The sequence below is a fragment of the Thermobia domestica genome, chromosome 11 (genome assembly GCF_964235325.1).
Source record: "Thermobia domestica chromosome 11, izTheDome1.hap1.1, whole genome shotgun sequence".
NCBI classification, from domain to species: Eukaryota; Metazoa; Arthropoda; class Insecta; order Zygentoma; family Lepismatidae; genus Thermobia; species Thermobia domestica.
Genome location: NC_137464.1, coordinates 247826890 through 247853513, shown reverse-complemented (window position 1 = coordinate 247853513; position 26624 = coordinate 247826890). Strand labels below are relative to the sequence as shown.

Here is a 26624-nt window from a genome sequence, read left to right as displayed (position 1 = left end):
CTAAATTTGTCAACTAAATTATAAAACTTATCCTTCCAAGTGAAGTAAAGTACAGGACATGTGTATAACTATTAAGTTCTTTTTCAATTATACAATAATTACAAGAAAAGGAAAAAAAAAGGAAACTTTTCTTAAAGCAAGTCAATTGACGTCATTAGTATACTCCATTGTAATTAGTAAAAGAAAAAATAGTGGCTAGCCTTCATATGTCTCTTGCTTTTCTTATTTTTTCTACCATATTTTAGTTCTTTTGTTAAAAAAAAAAAGGTATTATGCAATTATGAACATTGAATACAACAAGCGCTGGAGCATTTTGAAGTGATTGAAGAATAAATTACGATTAAAAAAAAAAAAAAAACTTCAATCCAGCACAATGTAACAAAAGTTTAATTTTTTTTTTCAAATTGTCTATATATTTATGCAAACACAAATAAGTGATTTGATTGTAGTAGTCTCTATTATAATTATTATAATAATTGTGTTCACATTATTTAAATACTCCCAGAAAGAAATTAAAATCTACGACTATAGATCCATCACCTCCGCCCACCTCTTTGATTCCACAAAACCCATGAGTGCAAGGCCTATGTCTTTACACGAATACATTAATTCACATGAGAAATCATATTATGATATTTATATATTTAATCGAAAGAAAAAGACGTGTATATATGTCTTCTATTAATGTCACGTGAACAAAGCCTACGTTGTGTTGAATCAGAGTAATACTGACTTTTCCCTTTTTTTTTTTTTTTAATGATGGTGGTCCAAACTTTCAATCAAATCGAAGATAAAAAAAAAATCACGAACAGGATTTTGCAAAAGAAATTTAGGTTTCTAAAGCTACTTTGCATATATATATATATATATGTAATACTTAAAAAAGTAAAAGAAATTATTTCACTATTTATTATTATTACAATAAATAACATGCATTCATCGTTTTATGCTGTTATGAGAAACATGAAGAGTGTGTCATGGACTCTGGTGGTGTACGAATATAATATAGATATAAGTAGATATATATATATTTAATATAATGGTTGTTTACATACAACGCTATTGATAGCAAAAAATGTGATACATAACAACAGGGACAAAGAGAGAGAGAGAATGAAAACTGCATAGGGAGTTCATTGGCATACGAAATGACGAATGAAAATTTCTTGTCTATTTGTTTGGACTATATTTTCTTTCTTTCAAACTATGTATCTATCACAAAAGATTGAACACAAAAATTGCCCAATAAAGTACTAAAACACCATTCCACTCTTTAATAAGGCCTTTAAGTGAATTGTTAATTAATCTTTTTGTATTTCTTTCTAGTGCTACAATGACATTTTCCTGAATAAGGAGTTCTCTTTTTGTTTTACCACAAAATATTACAAAAGAAAGTTTTTTTTTTTCTTTACACACTCCTGTTCCTAGTTTTCCCCTGAAAGATTATGCAAATTACAACATTATGTGTTAACTATATACTGTTGGTATTTTGTTTGGAATCATTTGCAAACTCCCATCCCTCCCCTTTCCGGAGTCCTGTCAACTCGATTACTTTACACAGAGGTATGAAGTGAAGGCAAGTGTTTTAAGTGTTTCCATCATTGTCAAAATGCCACTACTACAAGGTATTATGTTTGGCATTTAGAAAAAAAAAAAAAAAATACAACTTTTGCATAACCCTGTTCTTTCTCCAATTCATGTTTCCATATATATCCATATATTTATTATGCATCATTTATATATAAATAAAAATATCACCAACAATGAATCAATCTCATGACGTCTTGGAGTAAAAGCACATGTACATTTTTTTCTTTCTTATGACAAGGCTATGCAAAAAGAGAAATTAAGATTTCTTGAGATTTCATTTTTTTTTTTTTTAATTACAAAATATGCTTTCCCTCACTCTTCCTTTTTAAAAAAAATTCTTTAAAGTAATGGTTTCCATTATTTTTTTTTGTTTGCTTTAAGTTGCTCTGGAAGAGGTATCATTTGTATTTCTGTTCATGTAAATCTTCACACGCTACAATGTGTGATGTGAATGATTTCCCCCCTTTTTTTCTTTTGTTTTATGCTTGCTTTTTTTCTTTTCTTTTTTATGTGTAACACTGCTGAAATGTATTCTAAAAAACCTGAGAAGTGTTCACAGAACTGCCTTCAACACGGCAAAGTCACAGTACTACAGCATATCTGTACTTGAAAAAATGTACAATCTAAGATCCTTTCCATTAAGGATGTACAAACGAACTTCGAACTCCTGTCCAGCACATTTCACCTTCACTTACTTCTTCATTCACAAGCACAAGCCTTTTATTTTTATTTTTTTTTTCTCCCTAGTTTTACTTTGCTTTGGCAGTAATAATTTATTTAGTTAAGGCATTTCTTTATCTTCTTTCTCTTTTCCACTACTGCACTCAGATAAAAATTAAAAAGAAAAAAATACCGGAGTACACCAAATGCATACCAATCAACATCACACGTTATCAGTTCAACCGACAAGTCAGTCATACTTCACTCTTCTACCATGGAATGTTAATAAAAAACCTAACAATGCAGTTTTTTTTTCCTCTTTCAACAATGTTACACGGGATGAATATAAACTGCTGATGTCTCTTGTATATGAAAATGATTTCGAAAGATGGAGACCTAATGTATAAAACACAGAGTCACTATTCATCTACACGCAGCTTCTTTGTTGCCGGCTCCTCGTTACTGGTTTCTTCTGAACTTTTTGGACTGGTGGTGCAATCATTCTTGATATCTGACTGGTTGGTTGTGGAATCATTGGTTGATTCTGAAGTGGCGACTGAGTCATTTGTGTCTTCACTGGGCGGGACATTACCACCAGAGAACTTGTGTAGCGAATCGGCATCATCAGTGGCTGAATCACCATGATCAGTTGGATGCTTTTCACTTCTGTCCAAGCTTTCATCGGAATTCTCATTCTAAAAGGATAAATAAATAAATAAAATAATAATAAGAAAAATAAATGTCAACATTACTAGAATTGCTGTGCAACAAAAACGCATTAGAATTAAGGTTCTTCACTACGCTTACCTCCATGTTTCGTGAATTTTACTGAATAGCTTAAAAGATAAAGAAGAATGTCAAAAATGTGGAAAGTAAACGAAATAATACGAAATATATAAGCAAAAGGCTAGTACTCACCGGAAAAAAAAAAAAAAAAAAAAAAAAAGTATTACTCTAGTTTAAAACCGTTATCTGGATTGGCAGCACATCTTAAAGACAACCATAACATTCCTTATTCATGTTAGGCAGGAAAGCAAAAACAACAACCGAACGAAAAATTAAAAAATCCTGTTACATTCACAAAGAGAAACCTACACTCAATTTAGATGAAGGAGACATAAATGCGATTTGGAGCTGTCTTTTTACTACTGATTTCCGCCGTCTGGAAGGTAATAATAATAATAATAATAATAATAATAATAATAATAATAATAATAATAATAATAATAATAAGCAGTGAACAACAGTGAACAGTAACAAGTCAGTGGCCATTAATATTAGTTCATTTCCGACAAGAAGATTTGTGCTTCGCATTTTTAAAATCATTTTAACTAGGGATGGCGATTTCCGGAATCCGGAAAGTAATCGGAAAAATTCCGATCTCGAAAAAATTGAAAAATTTTCCAAATTCCGAAATTTTCCGGATAATTTTGGCCATCCCTACGGTTTTATATATATATATAAATTACCTATTCACATTTCTCCCCATGTTTAAAATCATCTTCGATCTGTATCTAGGCTGAAGATGGAATAAAGTTCTCCGATAGCGCTTCCTAGTTTGTTTTTTTTTTTTTTGAGGGGGGGAGGGGGCACTAGCCTTTTGCTTATATGTTTCTCGCAAATTATTATTACCGCTTGCAATACTGTGATAAGCAAAGTAGTATTTACAAGACACTATTAAAAATAAACTAATAACAGTTTCCAAACGTATTTTTATAGACTACAAACTTAGGTGCGCAATTTATGACGTCATAACTATTGAGCACCCACATTTATAGTCTACACGGAGACAGTTTGACGTCATAACTGCTGAGCACCCACATTTATAGTCTACACGGAGAAACTTGGGTGCACAGTTTATGACATCATAATTATTGTGCACCCACATTTATAGACTAGAAGGAGAAATTTGGGTGCGAAATTTATGAGGTCATAACTGTTGACCACCCTCATTTACAGACTATACGGAAAATCTTTCAAACAACTATTAATTTATATACAATAGGTAAAGATTTCACGTTCGTGGTAACGATTTCGAACACCAGGAAGCAGCACATGTTCACAGCAGAGAGCAACCAGGGCTGGTAGTGCGAAAATATTGTGTTGACTAGCAAAGACGACGGATCGTGTGTGCGTGAGTGGTTATATGGCACCGAAAATCTCATTCTAGGAGGTGTACATCTGTGTCCTTTCCGACATTGGTTATGGTTATAACCAGATAATTAAACGATGCAAGACGAAAGCCTTCCATGTGTCAAAGAAGGGCATCGATGCAGTTTAGAATCGCCGAAAAGCGTGCACTGTACCTGTTGCTGAAACCAATCAAAATGGACCTCGAACATATCGAAAGCTTAAACGTCCTCCTGCTGTTGTGCAGAAAGTGTGCTTCCTGGTGCTACATGAAAACCTGGTAACACAAAGAGCGATTGCACAAGCAGTACAATGTCCTCCCGCAATTGTACGAGGGTCATTTAACTCGAACAGACAACACTGCTAGGATTGGACTGTCAAGTGGGCACGAGACAAATGACGAACATAGTGTGTTCCATGGATGTGTACGAGTCAGTTCAACGCTGCTGCGGTCCCATATTACGGTGTGTGTGGCGACTAGACATCGTTAGAGTGATTGTTGTGTGAAATACCGCCCTAATGCAATGTTCACACGTGCAGAACAGCGTGTGTTTATCAAATTCCAGGTGGGACGAGGGCGAAATGCTAGGACGATTCACAGAGGATTAGTAGAGACCTGTGGTGAAGCTGCTCTACCGTATCGGACAGTGGCGAGATGGGTTGTAGCATTTCAGGCGGGACGACAGTCAACAGACAAAATGCAGGTTGAAGGGCATATGCGAACGGGTACGGACGAAATTTATCTTGCAAGACTACGGACACTGCTTGACGGTGATCAGCGCTGGACTTGTAGTGAATTGGCGCAGGAGCTGAACATTTCTTCCGGATCAATGTTGCGCATGCTAACACAAGATCTTGGCATGCGGAAAATTGCAGTCAGATGGGTACCCCATGCTCTGACCGAGGTTCAAAAGTGGCATAGGTGGGAATGTGCGCGCCTACACCTTCAATGTTACAATGAGGAAGGTGATGACTTCTTGCACCGCATTATTACAAGTGACGAAACGTGGGGAAGATCCTACGAGCCTGAATTGAAACGTCAGTCGAGTGAATTGCGCTACTCAGAATCTCCACGACTGAAAAAACTTAGGCAAGAGCCAGCAAAAGTGAAGGTGATGATGATAATATCATACGACCACGAAGGTATTATCCTGTCACATCAAGTTCCACCGGGCGTTACCGTCAATGCTGCATATTATGCTTCATACCTGTCACCATTTGAGATTAGAATTGCGGCGCAAACCTCCACATTTCCTGGAGTCTGGACCAATTCTCCTACACGACAATGTCAGATGCCATACACCCAATCCAGTACAGACTCTGTTACGACGATGGGGTTGGGAGGTACTGGAGCACCCACCATACTCCTCGGATATGAGCCCCTGCGATTTTAATCTTTTCCCCAAAATAAAAGAACCTCTCAGGGGCAAACGATTCAGAGACATTCCCAGCATTGTTCGAGCCTTAGGGCGCACTGTCAACACCCTCTTACATAGTGAGGCTTTGACAAGTATTCAACGGTTACCAAGACATCTGGCGAAGGGTTCAACAGACTGGCGGAGACTACATCGATGGACTGTAAGCTTCTTCTGGTGAGTGATTCCTATATTCCATTTCACAACTATGTTGCCATTTCGAGTTAAATGACCTTCGTAAATTGTAAATCGCATCATAGGCTAAAATTTATAACTCGTGCGGAAGCCCAAGGATCAAGATCATAAGTCGCATGCTTCCCATGTCCAGGTAAAGAAGACCAACAGTCGAGAGCTCTACGAACGCCATCTGATTGGTGACCGCTGGAAGTATGTAGTGTCACTGGACGAAGGTGTAACTATCGGGATGGCAATATATATATATATATATATATATCGTCCACGTGATTCCACAGCTTCGATCTGACTGGGTACGTGAATGTACTTAAAGTTTTCCACGTGGGTTCTTATTATTGGTGGCTACTGCTATAATGGCTAACTTTCATTGCGCAGAGTTCACAAAAAAAGACTAAAATCAATGCTGCCTATTACCAGAACATTTTGGAGCCACTCTAAAGACATGATATTCCTTCTCTCTATGGCAGAAACACATTTCGTGTTGTCACCCACCAGAACAACGTATCCAGTCATACGGCAAAGTCCACACTGACATACATGGATCGGATGGCACGTGAAACGGGCATTCATGCAATATCCTTTACAGAAATTCCTGTTAAATCCCCCGATGCCTCTCATATGGATTTTGTGAGTTTCCGTTGTGGAAACAGGCATTGGAACCCCCACACAATTGAGAATCTTAGGAAAGCTTATCAGGAGGAATAGGATCGTTTCAACGCATCGTCCTGCAATGGAAACTTTGCTGCAGGGCCTTGCTGCAAGACAGGGATATCACGTGGAACACAATCGTTGGTGGAGTCACGGTTTTTCTTAAGGTGAGGTGAGGTGAGTTCAAACTTCATGGACGTGAAACCACCTTCTGTAATAGTATTTTGTAGACATTATCTTTCCTATATTTTGGATAGTCTTCATGATCTAAGTTACACGCTAAACTTTTCTAAACTAAATTTAAAGAAAAAAAGGCGAAGAGCTTTAACAGAAGAATAATTGACCATTTCTGCCTCTCTCCCTTCACATGTATACATTTTCGATGGCATTTGTAGATTTTGGTAGCTTTTTTCTTTATATTTAGATTAATGAATCTTTTCAGCATCCAGGCCGAGACACGAGATCCGAACCACAAGCTCCCAACGTGGATAGAATTTAGGTCTTCTACGCCGAAGATGCGAACACTAATCAATTTGCCAGAATGGACCTCAGAGCTCTTCGTCGTGTCCCATATACGTATATGTGAAACATGAGTTAGAAACAAATAATATGTTTTTTCTTTAATTCACTTTCCTTAAAAATTAACAAAATGAAACTAAATCATACTAGACAGTTTTAAAAAAATCATACTGAAAAGTAAAAGAATAATCTCCCCTTCAAAAAAATCCCTCTCTTGAAGTTTTCCACTCTCTGGGATGATAAGGAAATATGACCCTAATGTAACCTGAAAACTACTATGGGATATAAGCAATTCATATGCCAAATTTTATTCCGACATTTGAAAATAGTTCGGAGGTGGAAAATTATCAATGCTCTGTGAATATGCCTAACCTAGGCAATAAATAGATAAAAAGCGGAAGCGGAGCGGGAAAAGGGGAGGGAAAATACTACAAGTTCAAATTTTTCAATATTTTTGCATGTATTATAGACCTAAATGAGTGATAAACTATGCATATAAATCTTTTTCTCTTATTATTGAGCAGACCAGTTCTGCCACTGGATTTAGAAAGCACTTGGCAACGTACTAAAGCCAAACATGAAATGATGCCATAACATCTAGGGAAAGAGCAAACTGAACGACAATGCATTTTTCTTGGTATTTTCAAGTGAAAGAAAAAGTTTTTTTTTTCAAGCCATAATATAGCTTCAAGAGCTAGTTAATAGATGGTGTCTGATGAAAGGATTTTAAAAAATTAATAAGAAATTACTAAATAGTTTAAGCAAAATTATATTATCTTCTTTACCTCTGGTTTATCAACTGTACTTCCATTTTTCTCCTCTGGGCGGGAATCTCCATTCTCTGTAGGACTTGGAATAGAATCAAGCAAAGAGGGTTTCAGTTCAGCAGCCACATAATGGGTCCACAGAGCAAGTTCCACACGATGCGGATTCCACCGCCCATTGTTTGCTGTAACAGAACATACCTTCATACAATCTATCCTATATAAATAGGTGTAACAATAATGAGAAAGAAAACGTTCGTAATATGTCAAAAAATTAACAAATGACGCTTTTTGTAACAATAAGAAAGATATGTACTCACCAGGGTGGAATGATTTAAATCAAGATTTATATCACTTGATTTTTTTATATAAAAATCGTTGATTTAAATCAAATTCTGTAATGAATTAATTTAAAGTAAAATAAGTGAAATCCCGTTTCTGTTTTGTATTTCGATGATGGAAAGTACCAAATTATGATATCATAAGAAACAAAGATAAAATATGTAAAAGCTTGACTGTACAATTTATAGGAATTGAATCGTAACCAGCTGGAGTTCAGAAGGTCAACTTATGTCTTAGGCTTCAAAAATATTGTCTAGCCTAAATCCTTAATTGCAATATAGATTTTGTAATTAATTTAAAATGTCTCTATAGAAAATTAATTATAAAATTTCATATATTTCTATTTTCTTAACAAGTATAGGTTAGGTACAGAGTACAAAAATTTCTTTTAGGCTTCGGTACTCAGCCACTTACTTTTGAATTCACTGCTATACATAGTTTACATAGCCTCAAAACTCACTTTCATATGACATAAGTACTTGTTAAGTTAAGTTACATTCCGTTACTTTTAAACATACAATAACCCTACTTTACTATACCTGAACTTAACTGTTTTAATTTGTAGTAACTAAGCATGAATTTGGCAAAACTTACTACAGTGAAACCTCTCAATAACGGACACCAATGGGACATGAATTTTTGTCCGTTACTGAGAGGTGTCCGCTACAGAGAGGTTACAGTAATTTAATTTCTCGCAACGGTAATTGTATGGAGTAATATACAGTAGATATATTATGTATGAGCGTAAATAAGTAAAATTCGATATGAAAATACTCTATTTAGTACTATTTGAATTACTGGAAGGGATGAAGGAGAAATTAATTTATGTTAAATAGTATTATTGCTGGGGGATGTGTTAATATATTCGTATATTGCTAAAGATAATGCATGTGTGATCATTCTCTTCCTACATGGGAGGGAAAGCGGGAAGGAAAGAGTTTTTCATTTATTTCAAATTTTCAGGACCTTCTCAAAAGATGCGTTAGGAACAAACTAACCGGCTAAACTCATTAGCTAGTGTCCACTGAGAATCCTCAGTACGGTTGCGGAAAAAATATCTGTGTGTGTGTGTGTGTTTGTTTGTTTGTGTACTGGCGGAATGGATGAAAAAGCAAGTTATTGGGAGTGCATATGTTTGTTGACTCAGCCCCAATCGCAAAGAATATCATCTTAGAGAAAGTTGCTTTACTAAGAATGTAAGAGAGGAAACATTGTTCGTTGAAAATGTTATTGTAAAACAAACGACATTTGTTTTGTTATCTATGAAATTGTCGGAAAGATGCAAGGTCCAGAGGAAAAAGGACTAAATTTGTTAGGGAAGGGAAGATCTTTCGTATAGAATTCTTGGCCATACGACTGACCCTGCATGAGTGTTATAGCTTATAGAAGGTTTTCTAGAATTTCTCCCAGAAAGCAATTTATTGAGGGCAGAATAAAAGAATTTGAAGTTCAGCTTGAAGGTGTTCTGTTTGATGGTTCACCGGTCTAGACTCATGATAGATACACTTGTGGGGAAAATACTTTTGTCTCCTGCAATATATCGCAGAATCGAGAAAAAAATCCTGTCCGTTATGAAGAGGTTATTGAAACGTTTGGGGGGAAAAAAGGACTGTCCGCGTCCGTATCTGAGAGTGTCCGTAAAAGGGAGGGTTTTGTTCCATAAGAGAACATATTTTTGCCGGGACAAAAAAATCTGTCCGTATTATAGAGGTGTCCGTTATTGAGAGGTGTCCGTTAAGGGAGGTTTCACTGTACAAAATAAAACATTCCGGTGTCACAAAGTTTTTTTTCTTTCTTTCTTTTTTTCCCCAAAATTTCAGATTTGCTTTCCTGACCCTTACAAAAGCTTTGGTGTTCCTTGAATTTTACAACTATACGTTGCAATTCTGAACCACAGGATTTACATTCAGTTCGATATTCTTTTCTACTTGTAATACGAATGAATGAAATCCACACAGAATCTTTTTTACGGCCTGCCATTAGCAATTCTACACAAAAAGTTTTCGTAACATCAACGAAAAACGATACATGCGTGAGGCGAGGTGCGAACAAAATGAGAGACAACTGTATAGCACAGGGCATGAAAGCGCAAGTTTCATGAAGAGAGAAAATCCCGTTTTGAATGAGCATACGGGAAGTCCAGACTTCGTCTCTTCTTGACACAGATTCGTAACTCTCTCGAAAACTCGTTATCCACCGAAAGAAAATAACCAGTTTGGTCCTGTGAGCTTTGTGTTTAGCTCCTGTAGTTTTAGTGTTATTCTAGCAACTTTATCTACTTTTGACAATTCAAAAGTTTCCACTTAAATGACATAATTAACCAGGGGCGTAACAAGGTTCCGCGGGCCCCCTTCACAGAACCTTTGAAATGTAGGTCATATAATTACCTTTTTTTATTTATTTATAATTACCTCCGCCCCTAGAACTCCAGAAAGGAGTTATGCGGTACTCAAGCCAAGTAATGATCCCTTCCCGGTCAATTATTGAGCAGCATAACTATTCGACTGTTGTTGCGGGCCAGTCTTCATCGAAAAACACAGACATCACGTTTCAATCTCGGGATGTGTAAGATTTCATTTCTTTAAAAATATTTTTCTGACGGACTCAATTTTGTATTTACGTTTTCTGTTTATTTAGGCCAGAGCCTGCGGGCCCCCTGAGTTTCGGGACATGATTGCCCCAGCCTAGCTACGCCCTCCTCCCCTGTATATAACATTCTATTCCAATTCCTACTGGTTTTTATTCAGTTTGCGACACGGATTACACGATTAGGAAAAGTTATTTAAATTTTAAAAAATATTTAAATAAAAAATCAACACAAATGATGCTTTTAAAAAAATCATGATTTTTTTTTCCACCCTGGTACTCACTAATTACGTACCGCTTAATTTTAACTGGATTATGATTCAGGTACCCTTCTGATACTTTTCTCATATCCAGAAGATCAACTAGAAGTTTTGCGTCCTCTTACTTTTTTTTTTTTTTTTTTTTTTTTTATCGAACCTCCATCCACTTGCAATTTTTATGTGTAATCCTATTGAAGCTTATTGGACTGTAATATATACCAATCATAGACAAAAAATTACTTAAATATTCTAGATTACTTATAATAAACAAAACACTTCTGAACTCTTCATTAAAACACTTCAAAATTGTCACGGGAAATTGCTTGATAACTGTATCACGAAAAAAATATGCTTACGTCAACAAATTACAAGAACCAGTCTATAGATTATGAACAGAGCTTCACAACAGTTTAGTCCACATGGATGGTGGTATAATGCATAAGCTAATATAAATAAAATAAAGTTTGTTTGTTTGTTTGTGTTTGTCTGTCTGTCTGTGTGCGGCCTGGGGACCAGACGAGTGGACTGAGAGTTACTAAAATTTGGTCACGGGTACCTTGGTCCAGGCCCCAGATCAAGACGAAACTTTTTTTTTTTTAATTTCGAACCAGGGGGTCTCAGGGGGGGGGTGTTTACCGGAACCGGCCTAGGGACAAGTTGACCGAGTAGAAAATGACCGATATTAGTGTCGAATTCATAAGTTTTCGCAATTGCTGAGATCAATGGTGAAACTTCGATCACATTAACTTCCAAATTCACCATATTCGGCTGCGGGCCGGGGGTCACCAGGGGTAGGATACCGACACATGTAAAAGTAATCCAAAATGACCGGCCTCCCTTCGGACTCCGGTGGAGTAGATCGGAGAATCTGGGAGGCCAATGGATATCACCGAATCTGGAAATGAGGAGTCCCAAGAAGTGTCGTTGAAGGGTTGTCATTGACACTACTGCAGTATGACTAGTAGCACCTTTGCTGCATCCACATGTCCCTTAAGACAAGCAGTCTTATTTTAGGAATGAAAAATGTTCGTAACATTGTATGAAAAATGTTCGTTCTCAAAAAAAAAAGTAGGGACCTCTCACATAAGCATACATGACTCACTGCACATTACATAATAACCTTGGTACTGTGCAATGGCGTTTCAAAGTCATTATCTTTGGTAATTAGCCAATCACAGAATGTGGTTCGTTGAACCTTATCTTGGTCGAATAATTTATGCACCACCTAAAGCTTGTATGGATACAATGGTAAGTACTTTTTAAGGATTCGTCGTATACGAGTGAAATATGCATTTGACGATATAATTGCCAAGTTGACTGCTTTGGATTTTGGTTCATGGTACTGGACACACGTTTATTGTACTACGCGACGCTCGGTCTCCCAGAGGACCGCCTTTTGTTCACGTTTCCAGTCTCACGAAAGTTGTGAACAGCACGCAGTATGACCTTTCGGGATGGTGCTGCCAGCTTCTTAAAATATTTGAAACGTCGTTGTGCTGTGATGATGGAGCTTCCACTACTGAAAAACGCCTCCATGACGTAAAAAATTTCAACAACGGTCCACATCACAATGATTCTCTACAACAATGAAAGAAACATGTAACTTTCATCCTTACACTTCGTGTTAAGCTATATGAAAAACATGACTGTTCCCGCTCGTAGTATTCAAAATACACATATATTCCATTAATATAATTCACTCTGTATGTGATTAGCCAAATGTCTATTACAATTTAAGCTGAAAATCATCCCGATGAAAGGCAATCGAAAATTTTGCCTGAAATACTAATGAGAAGGAAAAATATTGACTCATAGGAATAATCCAGAACAGTATTATATTTTACAAATGATACTCATTTCTGTATTCACCTACTCGCCAATTCTCCCTCGACATTTGAAACTCAAAGAAATTTTATGATAAGGAAAACCAAGAATGTTAATTCAGAATCCCTTCCCGGATTTCGAGGTTCACTTACCAGTACTGTAAAAAAATAATCCATTCAAAATTACTGTTAATATGTATATAAAAAAATGCTGAAAAATCTAAATAATTAGCTAGCATAATTATCTATCAAGCCACTGTAATCTAATTACGAAAAAGAGAAAAATACTTACATTCTTTATTGAGCCTTTCAACAGCAGTCTGAATGTGCTGAACAAAGTTGAGGTACTCTTTTGTTGTATAATCAATACCTTCAATTTCAGGAATGGCCATAAGGCACTCATCTGCCATAAAAGGTGCTTTCTCTGGGGCTGCGGCAGCAAGCAATGCTAGAAAACAACGCGCAGTGTGAGAAATATTTCCATATCGGCAACTAAACATAAAAAAAATAACAGTACAAAAACGGTGATACCTGTCACAAGTTTGCTATTGTTGGCTCTACAGAAAAATTAACATCTTACACAAAAGCCAGTAATAGTTTAGAACGCTGGTGTGGCTATTCTAGCACAAGTGGAGATCTCATATTGCTGTGGTATATGTATTATCGACACATTATGAAAAAGTGGTAACATTACATGTTGGCAACCAAGAATGTACTAAGTTAACCCCTCCCACTAAATAAGGACCAAGAATACACATAATACAAGGATACTATGGAATCTTCAAGCATGCGGAAATTAACACTGGAAAAGAATCTTCCTACACGCGTATACCCGTCATCGCTGACGCGCCTGCTCCCTACAGACGCACCTCCTTGCTGCCGCTCGGGCCTCGTATTGTGCTCTTGCCCTGACTCGGTTAGGTAGCATTCGTGCTTTTTAGTGGCCATGAGTGGCCTAGCATGAGTTGGTTAATATCTTCTGCAGAATAGTTCTTATCGCGTACATACACTGAAGTCCTCCATGTTAATTTCTGCATGCATGGAGATCCCATATCCTTGTATTACGTGAATTCTTAGTTCCTTATTTAGTGGGAGGAAAGGGGTAACTTGGTACATTGTTGGTTACAAACATGTAATATTACCACTATTCATAAGAAAGTAACGATAATACATATACCACAATGATATGGGATCTCTACGTACGGTAGAGCAGCCACACCAGCGTTGTAAAGTAATAATCAAGAGCCCAATCGACGGATGCTATTACCTACACAGTTCCAGAAAAAGATGTTAAGTCTGACTGTACATGTAAAAGTGTTTTTTAACACACTGTGAATCTTATAGGAAAGATTATATTTTCATCTTTTCTATAAATGGGCGCTGATCACCTGCGCGATCTTGCTTTCTCACTCACTGATTTACAGTGAAACTACTCGAGTTCTCTTTAAAAGAAATGGAGACTCAGACGATGTAATACTGCGCAACGGACATATATATCTATCTATAGAAATAAAAGTGAATGTAACGATGTTTAGGGGACAACTCCTCCTAGACTACTGCACCCATTTTTATATTTTTGGTCTACTAGTGGACCATGGCCTAACGCAGGTTTTAATAACATTAGTTTTCCCGAGAGGGAGAAAATGCCCTAGTAATAGCATTTCAATGCTAATATATAGGGTAAAATTTAACGACAATGGATTCATTTCTGTTTATGGTTGGGAGTAACGTATTATTCAATAGACTAGTGAAAGCTGCTGCTGGTCCCAGAGTAATCAATCTGATTTTGGAGTTTGGCGCTTTCTGTTTTATCCCTATATACGTGCCGTTGCTGATAACACTTTTTAATTTTGAAAGCCTGTTATAACTTTGCCACATTCATTGGAGGTGGTTTTACTGTAGTAATATATATAGTTGGAGAGTACTTCAAATTATTTCCCCGTAGCCACGGTCCCTCTATAAAAATTGCTGCGTGAGTATCTTAGGATTCTGAAACATGTATTTTTGGATAGCCCACATATTAGTTCCTTAGTGAAGTCTTGACCCGACCACGGTAACTCCATTGTTTTAGAGCTAGGGACCTTTAAAGTTCATTTTTTCATGTTTAAGGCAGCCTGAAACTCCAAAAGGAAGCATTTGTACAGATTTGTACAGTCCACAGAAAAAAAAGCAACATGAGCATGTAAGTTTATTGCAAAACTACGCGTAATAGCCAGGGAACCAACATAACGTCTAAGTGGCACGAATCACGCCAGGAGAAACTTCGGCGTCCTCTCCTGCACACTTATTTTGGAGCAAAAGACATTGTCATTTCACAATAAACTTACAAGTTCATGTTGCAGGTTTTTTGCTGCGAACTGTACACCCAGGTTGGTATATACTTTTTGTCTTATTTTGGTGTAGGAAATCGCCTCCCAAACGTTGAGGTTGTTTTGAAACACCCTGCGACTTTGGACAGCCCAAGCTCTGAAACTATGCACTTTTCGCCATAGGTCCATATGAACTTTTTCTCTTATTTTGATGTGAGGAATTACCTCTTACAGTTTGTCGGTATAGTTTATTAACACCCTATATATATATATACAGGGTGTTAATGAACTATACAAAATGAACTGAACACAATCCAAAAGTGCATTTTTCATCAATTTTCAATAGGTGTACCGGATATTCCCTACAGGATGTAATTTCCAGATATGCTCTCAATAGAGTTTTCAGATATGCCCTGACTTCAAGGAGGGTCCAAAGTAGGCAGGAGGTAAGCCTTGACAACAATGGACATGCAGTGCTTCGCATGGAGGTCGGAAGTGTTACGAACCGGCAGCTTCACGTTTTTTTATGTTCAGAATAACGTGTGATACGATGTATTTCGTCGTGGTATATTTTAAGTTTCCTTCACTTGTAAGCGTGAAAGAAAACATCGCAGCATGCGTTTTCCGGGGTAAGAGAAACCGTGCTGCTCACGAGCCTTAACACTTCCGACATCTTGCCATCGGTTGATGACATGTCTGGGAATTTCACCCTGCAGGGAATGCTCTGTACACCCATTGAACACTAATGAAATGTGCATTTTTGGATTATGTATGCATAACATCCTTTACGTTGATAAGGACCACCTTTCACAGTTTCTGGAATTCAAAAAAAGGGCCTATTGAAAATTGGTTTTTTCGCGAATTTGGACAGCCCTTGCACTGAAACAATGCACTTTTCCCCACAGGTCCATATGAACTCACCTCTTACAGTTTGTTGGTTTAGTTCACCAACACCCTGTATATATATATATATATATATATATGATCGCCTGTGGCGCTGTCATTGGAGGGAAGAGAGGATTGGGGGACATCGTTTCCGCTCACTACTCTTCTGCCGTTTTAGGTTGTCAAAATAATTTCATCAGGAGCTCATCGCGGTATGCAGTTAAAATGTTTTTCAAAAGCAGCAGTTCTGTGATTACAATCTGAAGAGCTTTTCGCTTTAAGTTTGCTATTCCACGTAATGAAAATGTCCCTGATCGGAAAACTAGCGTGCAGTGGGTCGAGAATTTCCGAACAGGTTCAGAGTTGAAAAGAATCATCATCTGGCAGCCCTAAGAGTGCTCGTATGCCTGAAAGTATTAAGGCTGTAAGACAGTCTGTTCTGCAGTTCCCAAAATGTTCTGCAAGGAAGCGTGCTGAAGTTGTTGGGCTTTCTTGGGAGAGTGTAAGAGGAATTCTTTCTACCCTTATAAAATTATGCAAAATGTCTTAGATGATGTTTCTTGTACTTTTGTTGTAAAGTACATTTCCACTTAAGTGGTTCTGTAAAAAAAAGCTACTGATCTGATCACAGCCCAAATTACAAACTGTTCTCAACTCTATTTTATATTTTTAAATAAACAACTTTCTATCTTTCAATACTTTTTGTTTTATTAGCCTTTAAAACGTGAGAAGTTTCATTGGGTCACCGTGTATATACAGAGTGGTCCATTTATCTTGATACACCTTTGTAACTTTTAAACCAATAAACAAAAACCGCTGCAACTTTCAAACCATACAAATATCGGCAATGGGGCATTATTTAACATACTCTGTGATGCTACAAGGTTAACAGTGTCCAACCCAACGGTTTTTTTTTTTTCTTTCTTTCTTCAAATGGCATTACTTCAGGTTATTACGTATTTCAAATCTACATGTAAAAGGGAAACCTACACCGTAATACTTGTCATCCAAACTAAGACCGTGAGATTTTAAAAAAGAAAAATCCTGTTTTCTCACCTGATGCCATAGTTGTTCCGACTCCTTTTAAGTTGCTAAGCGCTGTAATTGCTTGCTCCAGATTTGGTAGTCTGCGAAAAGCTCTTTTGGTTTCCTGGATTACAGCCTTCGGGGTGTTCACTTTTACCAGGTAAGACAACTGGGGGTAGAATTTCCCTCGCTGTAAACCAGAAAATAAAGCATTATTTATCAACTACGAATGATACAGGACCTATCTCTGTTAAAAGTACAGGATAATCACAAAAATTATGACTTCCGTTAGACTGCAGTCATCACCTTTAATACATTCTAAAATTTAACACAAATTATGACTTTTTATAGTTACCTTTTTTAAAATATCAAATTAGTGCTGCAAGTTATTTTAATTTTTCTCTGTTGTGATTAAGGAATAGATCTCAAGCAATCGTTTTACAATGACTAAGATTTTAAAGATACAGATGAAATACATAATGGACTAAAGAACCCCACTCAGAGCTTATGGAAATCCGGTTTCTGTTAAATTTGCTGGTATTGCAGTATGTTGTGTATTTTGGTTCCCTGATGAAAAGTTTCAATGGGCACGAAGCCCGAAAATCACATGTTTTTGAGATATCCGCTGATTATTTCGTCACTTAAAAGGCATACGCTCCCTCGTAAACTGAAAATAATAGTTAGGTCGACATTTTATCTATGATGTATGAACGAGTCAAACTAGGGTATACTAGAGTTTTTGGGGTCGCTGATTCCGAATCCGAGATCGGTTAACCTTTATCATGTCAGGTTCAAGGTCATTTGAAGGTCAAATCGAGAGGGAACATTGCAAAAAAAAAAAAAAAAAAAAAAAAAAAAAAGTACATAAATGTTTTTTGAGTTGCTGGATCCGATTATGTCATTTTTTTGACCCGACAAGGTCATTACAAGGCCATTTCAAAGTCAAACTTGAAAAAACGTCGGAAAAATCTGGAAGTCGTTTATTGATGTTGAATAAGACTGCACAATTGGCACACCAAAGTCGAGATCGTATCGATGATGTTAATGCCATGCAGGTTAGAGTAGAAGAAGAGAATTTGGCGAGGCAAAATGCAATTCCCTCAATTTGATTTTGCGTTTCTTAATCGAATTACGTGGGTGTTTATCAGATTGAACAAGCACCTTCGTGTATACAAGATTATTTAGACTATGAAAGTACTGATATTTTTCAATTCGATAGAAATGGTTTTGAGCCAAGATTGTTACGTTTCAGAATCTTTTGAAGACTTAAAAATGCTACTCGATATCAGCTTTGGATAAGCTTTGCAGGGAATGATGAATTGCCGTCCATGGAAGTAGAAGATGGTTCGATATTAGGGTATTATTGCAATTTTAAATCCGGTGCTAGGACATTAGATTGTTATGCACATATAGCCAGTGTCCTATGGTTTCTAGGATGAACTCGACATCAACAACAAATCAAATACCCTAATTGAGCTCTAGTGGAATACATACAAGATGCTGGTAAAAGTAATGTGAACAACAATGCAAATGAAGGTGAAATACTGGAGGTTAAGTTTAAGAATGATGAGATGTGAGATGCAGAACAAATCTTTATTCGAGAAGACGACACTGCAAGTGATTGACTGGAGAACTAAATGGACAATATTAAAGTAAATTCGATTAACAAAGACCTCGGATTCGGAATTAGATACCCTAAAAGCCTATCTATGAATTTTTCAGGTATTTTTCTGACAGTATTTCAGGTTTGACCATGAAATGACCCTGCAATGACCTTGAAACGACCTTGTTGGGTCAAGAAAACGACATAATCGGATCCGGCGAGTCAAAAAACATTTATGTAATTTTTGTTCAGATTTTTGCAACGTTCTCCTCTTCGATTTAATCCTCAAATGACCTTGAACCTGACGTGATGGGAGGTTAACCGACCTCGGATTCGGAATCAGTGACCCACAAAAACCCTAGTATACCCTAGTGAGACTCGTTCAAACTTCATAGATAAGATGTCCACCTAATCACTATTTTCAGTTTACGAGGGAGCGTATGATATTAAGTGACGATAATAATCAGCGTATATTTCAAAAACGTGTGGTTTTCGGGTTTCGTGTCCATTAAGACTTTTCATCAGGGAACCAAAATACACAACATACTGCAATACCAGCAAATTTAACGGAAACCGGATTTTCGTAGCTCTGAGCGGGGTCCTTTTTACACCACATAGTTTATATATTAATAACGAATAGTTTTCAACGATCAGAAAGTAAATTAATGGTGAGAACGAGGAAAGTTAATGGCTTAAATTTAAGTTTTCTCAGCCTACCTACGTTCATCACTGAAATAGGAACACAGGTTTCACATTAGTAGATTACAAGATACCAAGGTTCTCTAAATTCACTTCAAATTTCGTCATTTTTATTCGGCCAATTGCGTTTACTAGTGAGATGAAATGTAACACATGTTGAAACCAATGAGAACTTGAAGAAATATTTCATTAATTGTCAACAGCCAGTACTGGTTAGCGTACAGAAAGTGAAATATAAAAAGTATAAGGAAAATTTCGTTGAAAGACTACTGGAAGTACACAAGGAATGCTAAACAGAAGACTGTAATCAACGGGATGTAATTCTACAAGCAACATTAGTTCTCTGAAAGGATCTATGGTGAAGTTGGCAAATTTTTGCCGAAACGTTCCCAGTTGAATTATAATTTGGGTGTTTTTGAATAACTAATTTTAATACGTAAAGTTAATCCACTACGTTATTTGTATATATCAATGAAACCAACACACTGTAATTTCTCGATCACTTTTGTAGTCCAGATCACTTCTCTACTTATTCCGAACTCCCTTCGGCACTTCGTTTACGCTATGTGCTATCTACGATTTACATAGAACGGGATGTACGCGAGAGATATCATAGCAATAACCAACTTTTCTTAGAAATCTAGACATCAATAGTTCTTATACATATATTCATGAACATTCTGTTTATGATGAAATGAAAGAATAGTGGTTAGGGGGGATCTTTTTAATGCATTTAACTTTACGTTTATTCGTGTCTGTTGAAACTTCCCAGGTACTGATTCAAGACTAGGCATTGACAATTATGAAACGAATGCATACCTTAGAAATGTGATATAAAACAGAAATCTGGTTGGTGTGTTTCTCTAATGGTGGGACTGACTTCAAAACTACAGATACGATATTCTTAGGATTTTCTGTCGCAACTACTCTTCGAGGTCGGAAAGCGCAGTAGTTTCCTTTCTCGACTCGGAGCTCATATCATGGATTTCCTGTACTCGTGGTGAAATCGTATGTGTACCTATAAATCTGCTTATCTCATCATATTTTGTCAATGCATGAACTTACACGATGACTTCAGTACTTGGAAACAATTTCAAAGACAGAATTACATAGCAGTTTTAAAGATAAAGAATTCATTAATTAATCACAATCGAGTTTTAAAATGTCTAAAGTTCCTTTTTATTGTACTTTGAAAGTCATTTGAGGAGTAATGAACTAAAAATACAATCACGGTCAAAAGTTTAATAATTAAGTTGAATAGCTTCCGTGACACAACTATTCCAAACTTTTGTGGCCCCGCGTAGTGTAGTCGCTAATGCTCTCGTGTTTGGTGCGAGATTCCCGGTGGGGGCTCTCAGTCGGAAAGGTGTAAAAAGCTTTCTCAGGCCAGCCATCCTGAATGAGGTTTTCCTGACTTTTCCTAATTCACACCAAACAAATGCCGGGGTGGTATCTAATATACAGGTTCCAGATCGCTTCCTTTTTTCCTTCACTTTTCTCTCGGATAGTGTGCTTCCCGAAGGACGTCAGCCCTCATAAGTGACGGGCTAAATAGCCCAGAAATCTAACTCCTAAATCCCTATTCTAAACTTCTGCCTAGCTAATTATAAGTATCTGTCAAAAATCGTTCTGGAAAGCTAAATGCGAGCCTTTTATTGCAAGGAGACAATGCAAGACCATACACCAGTGGTTCCCAACCTTATTTGACTGACGAAAAACTTTACTAAACGCCATCACAATTCACTTATTTGATATTTTTATGAATAATAATATAAACTACAGTATATAGTGTAAAGCCTATAAGTTTCTATGAAGAAGTGACTACATAGTACAGAGTATTGTTGTTGCCGCTGGAATAGCTGACTGATAGTCTCTCAAAAACTGATTTTAATTAATTATTTAAAAACTTCATGATTTTTAAATTCTAAAATTTCACGACACATCCTATGGGACTGCTCAACAAACCAGCGTGTCGCGGAAATCTCACTGACTTATACAGTTCGCTAAACAAAAATGTTTAAAATGATGCATATAGGAAATTACAGTACGTTGATTTCATTACTACAAATAAATAACGCAGTGGATCAACTTTATGCAAGCTTCCAAGACACACAATGATCTATAAAATTATACTTACTTAAAAACATGCCAATCATGATTCAATTGAGAACGTTTCGGCAAAATTTTATTGACATTCTCAGAATAGGTCCTATCAAGAAATTAACGCTGCTGGTCAAACTACAACCCGTCATAAATACGTTTTTTTTTTTTTTTTTGTTGTTGTTGTTGTTTTTCTTTTGTTTTTGCTTTTTTAGTTACATTAAAAGAAAATAGTTTCCGCTACAAACTTAATAAAAAACTCTGAAACTATATTCACCTACTTCAAACTAGCATTAACGATTTCCATTTGAAAATAAATAATTATACAAACACTATAGCTGAAGAATACATTATAATTTCGGGTATTATACCATTTACTAGTTTAGTTTTTCATATAATATTTATCTAATTGTACACAATTGTCCCAATGTGAAACTTGCTTCATAAGACCTTCTTCAAAGAAACTTCTTGGAGCGTCTTTTCCACTATTACCATTACTCATCGATTTACATCATTCAAAATCTGAAACGCTTAAGGGTTTCTTCCACTTCGGAAACATATAGTAATCACTCAATGCCAGGTCAAGCGAGTAGGGAGGATGTGGAAGAATTTCATAAGCAAATAACTTAAAATATTGTTTGTTTAGCGGGCTGTATGGAGATGCGCATTGACTTGTTGCAGTAAATGTCTCGCAGTCAGCTTTCTAAGACGAGTTTTAACACGTGCTTACTGAAATGGGCTAGACAAAAGTATATGCAATAGTATTTATATTAACTGTGCTTCCCTTTGGTAGATAATCCATCAAGATCATCCCATCAGAATCAAACAATAGTAAAAACGGTAGTCACATAACTTTGCTTACAGGTAAAATAAAAAAAAAAAAAAAAAAAAAAACTGAGCAAGCTTTTACGGCGGACCTTCTGTCTGCGTGCATGCCTTATATTGCTTTTGGTTTCGGAGTGAAAGAACAGTGGAGTTCTCTTCCGTAATTTAGGCCAAAAACGATTACGATAAAGTTACAGAAATTTTCTCCTCTGTTCAGTTTTTATTGTCCCAACAGTCAAATCACCCAACGAGCTGAAACCTTGCTCACATCTAAATGATTATGCAGGATTTCGTAAACTTGCCTTGTACCAATGCCTACGAGCATTAACCTTACGAATCGTCTATCGTTCATCAACAGACTCCGTATAGCAGTAATGTCTGTGTCATTTGCTGCGTTAGGTCGTCCGGTGCGTGGGTCCTCTTTTATACCTATTCTATCGGTTTTAAAATCATCAATCCAGTGATATACGATGCTTTTGGATACTGAAACGGTCTCCAAAAACTGCAAATAAATGTTTAACAATTCCTGAAAATTTTACGCCCTGTTACCATGAAAAGAAAATAATGGATCTTCGAGATTTTACAGATCTTCCACAGCGGCAGTGTAAACACCTTAAATATAACATCCGTACTTCCGAAGCGGTTAAATTCTACTGATCGCCTTTGAATGGGATAACCAGAAAAAACATGACAGAACTTCTCTATTGACATTAATTTTTAATAGTTCACGATTAACTTATTTAGAAATTCCCATAACTCTGGTAACATCCTCGTATAGGAATATATATATATATATATATATATATATAACGCCACACCAATTCCTCTATAGGTGCAAATACACAGCCAATGCGGCTACCTACAGTGCTGGAAATTGGTATAAAGGCAGAGAGACATTTGAAAATAGAAGAAGGCAAGAATGCCGAGGATGGATAAAGGTGATCTATTTACAAAGTAACATTGTATACTGTGCAAAATCAAAGGCATATCGTTTGCTAATACGTCACTAGCACGTGTAGTATACACAAAATGATAAATTAGACGATTTTCGGGTGGAAATTAGTATAAAGGCGCCCAGTGTCTTTGACAAAATGAAAGTATAATTTAAAGTGCAGAATGGAAAATGAGTGTTCAGTACTTGATTGTCCCTCCCTTCTTCTGAATGAGTTGGAATATGCGCTTTGGCATTGTTTTTATGAGATATGTTAGTTGTTGCCGTGGAATCGCTCACCACTCTTCTCGTATCGCGTTTTTCAACTCAGCAATGGTCCCAAATTGCCGTCCATTGCGATAAATATTGCGCGCAAGGATGCCCCATAGGTTTCCTATCGGGTTAAGATCAGGGCTTCTCGCTGGCCACTTCATGACCTTAATGCCTTTGTCTTGAAACCACTGTAGAGTTTCTGCTGCCCTGTGGATAGCAGCGTTGTCCTGCTGGAAAATCAGGTTTTGATCGTCCAACTCCTCATACATCCGCAGCAATTCTATTTCTAACATCTCTGTGTACGTCGATGAATTCATCTTGGTGTTGAGCCATGCAATGTTGGTTGGACTTTAACACAAAACGCTGCCCAAATCATAACACTTCCTCCACCAAAATTTCTGCTCATTTGCACTTGCTCTTTTTCTCAAAGGTCATGCCAATAGTATTGAAAACCATCCGGACCATCTAAATTGAACTTCTTCTCATCACTAAACACAACGTGATTCCATTCGGATGTCCACGACATATGTGTTTGCGAAAACTGGAGTCGCGCCTGCTTGTGCGTCGCACTTAAGGGTGGTATACACTTCCGTTTATTGAATGTAAGATGTGGATCTTGATTCAAAAATTGACTCACTCTTCTGGATGTGACAGGTAACTTGCAAGCAGCAACAATTTGGGAAGATGACATATTTCCGGCCCTTTCCTTGCGCACAATTAGTCGTTTCGTGGACTCCGCGAGTTTTCTCGTTCTACCATACTTCCCGTTCTTTCCATATTGTGCACCCAATCGAACGTAATTATCAGGTACACAACTTGAACGATTTAACCGTTTTGCAATTTGCAGATTTGACAGGCCCATGTCCTTGTACGCACAGACACATGCTTGTTCCTCACTCGACAACAATTTTCCACGAGGCATGGCCCACACAACAGCTCACAGACGTTCACACTCGCGCTTCTCCTATTGCACTGTGTCAGCTGATTCTCAAAGGCGTATCAGGGGTAGTGCTGAACGTGTAGAGGGCGCCAATCGACAAGTAACCATGGGTGCCTTTATACCAATTTCCACCCGACAATCGTCTCATTTCTCTTCTTGTGTAAATTACGTGTGCCAGTGACGTATTAGCAAACGATATGCCTTTGATTTTGTACAGTATACAACATTACTTTGTAAATATATCACTTACATCCATCCTCGGCATTCTTGTCTCCTCCTATTTTCAAATGTCCCTCTGCCTTTATACCAATTTCCAGCACTGTAGTCCGCCCTCTGAACAGCCACAACAGGTACAGTCTACGTGGTCTTAAGAAGTTGAGCACCGACCTCAAATGTCAGAAAGTGTGTGAAAATTCAGGGAGCTGAAAGGATAGTAGTAGTGGTTAACGCAATACCACTGAAATCCGGATTCCTGGGCTCGATTCTCGGTTCAGTGCGCATACTTTTACTTTCCATATTTCAACGAATTTTCAAATATAACATTTTTCTACAATGATCATTTCAACAATGAACTATCTCAAGTATAAAATTCAAAGTATCTACTCCTAGGATCACAAATGTATGTGACATCCAATCAGGAATTCAAATCGGAATCACACAAATCGAACCGGAATCCGAATCGGAATCACACATGTATCTATACGACTGATAGGTATGCCAGAACCGGTGGTGTGGTTCTGTAGTGTGATGAGGAACAATCTTTAATGTGAGGGTTAATCTTGCATGTCTATGCACCCGCCAAATACATCGAACTCAAGCTCCGGTCGTGGTCCGTATTATAATTTTTCAATAATTATTTCGAGTCATGTGCCTAAAATTGATCTGCATGATAAAAACTCAAAATTCATTGCTCCCATCTAAATAATTTAGCAAACGAATTAAAGTAGTGAGGAATAACAGTGAAAAAGCATACATTTAATGTTTTAAAGTGTAGCTTAGAGCCCATAAAACTGATTTAAGCAAACATGTCTCCTTATATATATATATATATGATTAGTAAATGTATAGTCGCAAAATAATTCATTTTTATATTCGGGATACAAATGGTTCAAACCGCTACTTTTGGAGCACAATCGTGCTACTTTTTAATCTTTGATCTGACAACACTGGTTCCCACCCTTCATAACCTTAGTATTGCATAAAGATATTAGACAAAAAAGTGAACTAGAAAAAAAAAACAGTAGGTGGTACTCAATGGCGTCGACATGTCAAGAACATTCGGTAGCTTAACGTAAGTTTTAAATCCATGTTACACTTTTGGAATAACTTAGTCAAACAGAAGTTTTTCAATTCCTTAAGCTGACAGTCCGCTCGCCTATGTAGTCATTTCTTTAATGTGACTGTAGAGCTTAGTGTAAAATAATCATATGAGCTAATAATCGTCTGAATACGACAACAAAATTTGAAATTAATGTTCTTTAAGAAATAAGAGCACGCAATCTGAGTGATGAAAAACCTAGTAACTCAGAAACAGTCTCCTCAGTGATGGAATTTTTGCCAATTGTTACTATACAACTATCGTCTGTTTTGTGCGAATTTCGGATTATTCACGTGTGTCCCTTCTAAAATACTTGTAGCTGAAAATAACCGGTTTTAGAAAAAATGCAATGTTTACAAACCGACAAAAATCAAGGATATGGTTCTCTTAGATCTGAAACTATAGTGGGAAGTTGTACATCTTATAGCCGTATATATCCAGACAACAAACTGAAAGTGAGTCTCAGTTTACAGGATGTCATTCAACTGATATTAATATTATAGTTTCAACCCTCATTATTCAAAGTTTTAACTTTCGAATAACTGAAGTACATCTAAATGTGCGCATAACATATAATCCATTCTTTTTCGTATAGTTTTTTGTTTGAACTCAATACAAAAAAAAAAAAAAGTTTCACGCAGACCTGTGTAAAGTGCAAAATACACTTACGTGTCTGTACAAAATGGACGCTACAAAAATATAACGCCTAAAATTTTTAAACCCTGTTTTCAACTCCGTAAACATAGAAAATGAAATGAGTTTCAATATTTCAGTTTAACGTAC

The 26624-nt window shown here is 36.8% G+C and overlaps 1 protein-coding gene across 1 annotated transcript in view; it reads right to left on the bottom strand.

Moving 5' to 3' along the window:
* Positions 1-259: 259 nt before the first annotated feature.
* The window catches only part of Amun (protein amun), a 37694-nt gene continuing 11329 nt past the window's right edge, over positions 260-26624 (bottom strand). Inside the window, exons 3-6 of the mRNA XM_081731952.1 lie at positions 17183-17342; positions 13225-13380; positions 7943-8106; positions 260-2945 (exon numbers count right to left, since the gene is read on the bottom strand). Of these exons, the coding sequence (XP_081588078.1) occupies positions 2670-2945; positions 7943-8106; positions 13225-13380; positions 17183-17342 (756 nt within the window). The 3' untranslated portion in view covers positions 260-2669. The remainder of the gene's footprint in view (positions 2946-7942; positions 8107-13224; positions 13381-17182; positions 17343-26624) is intronic.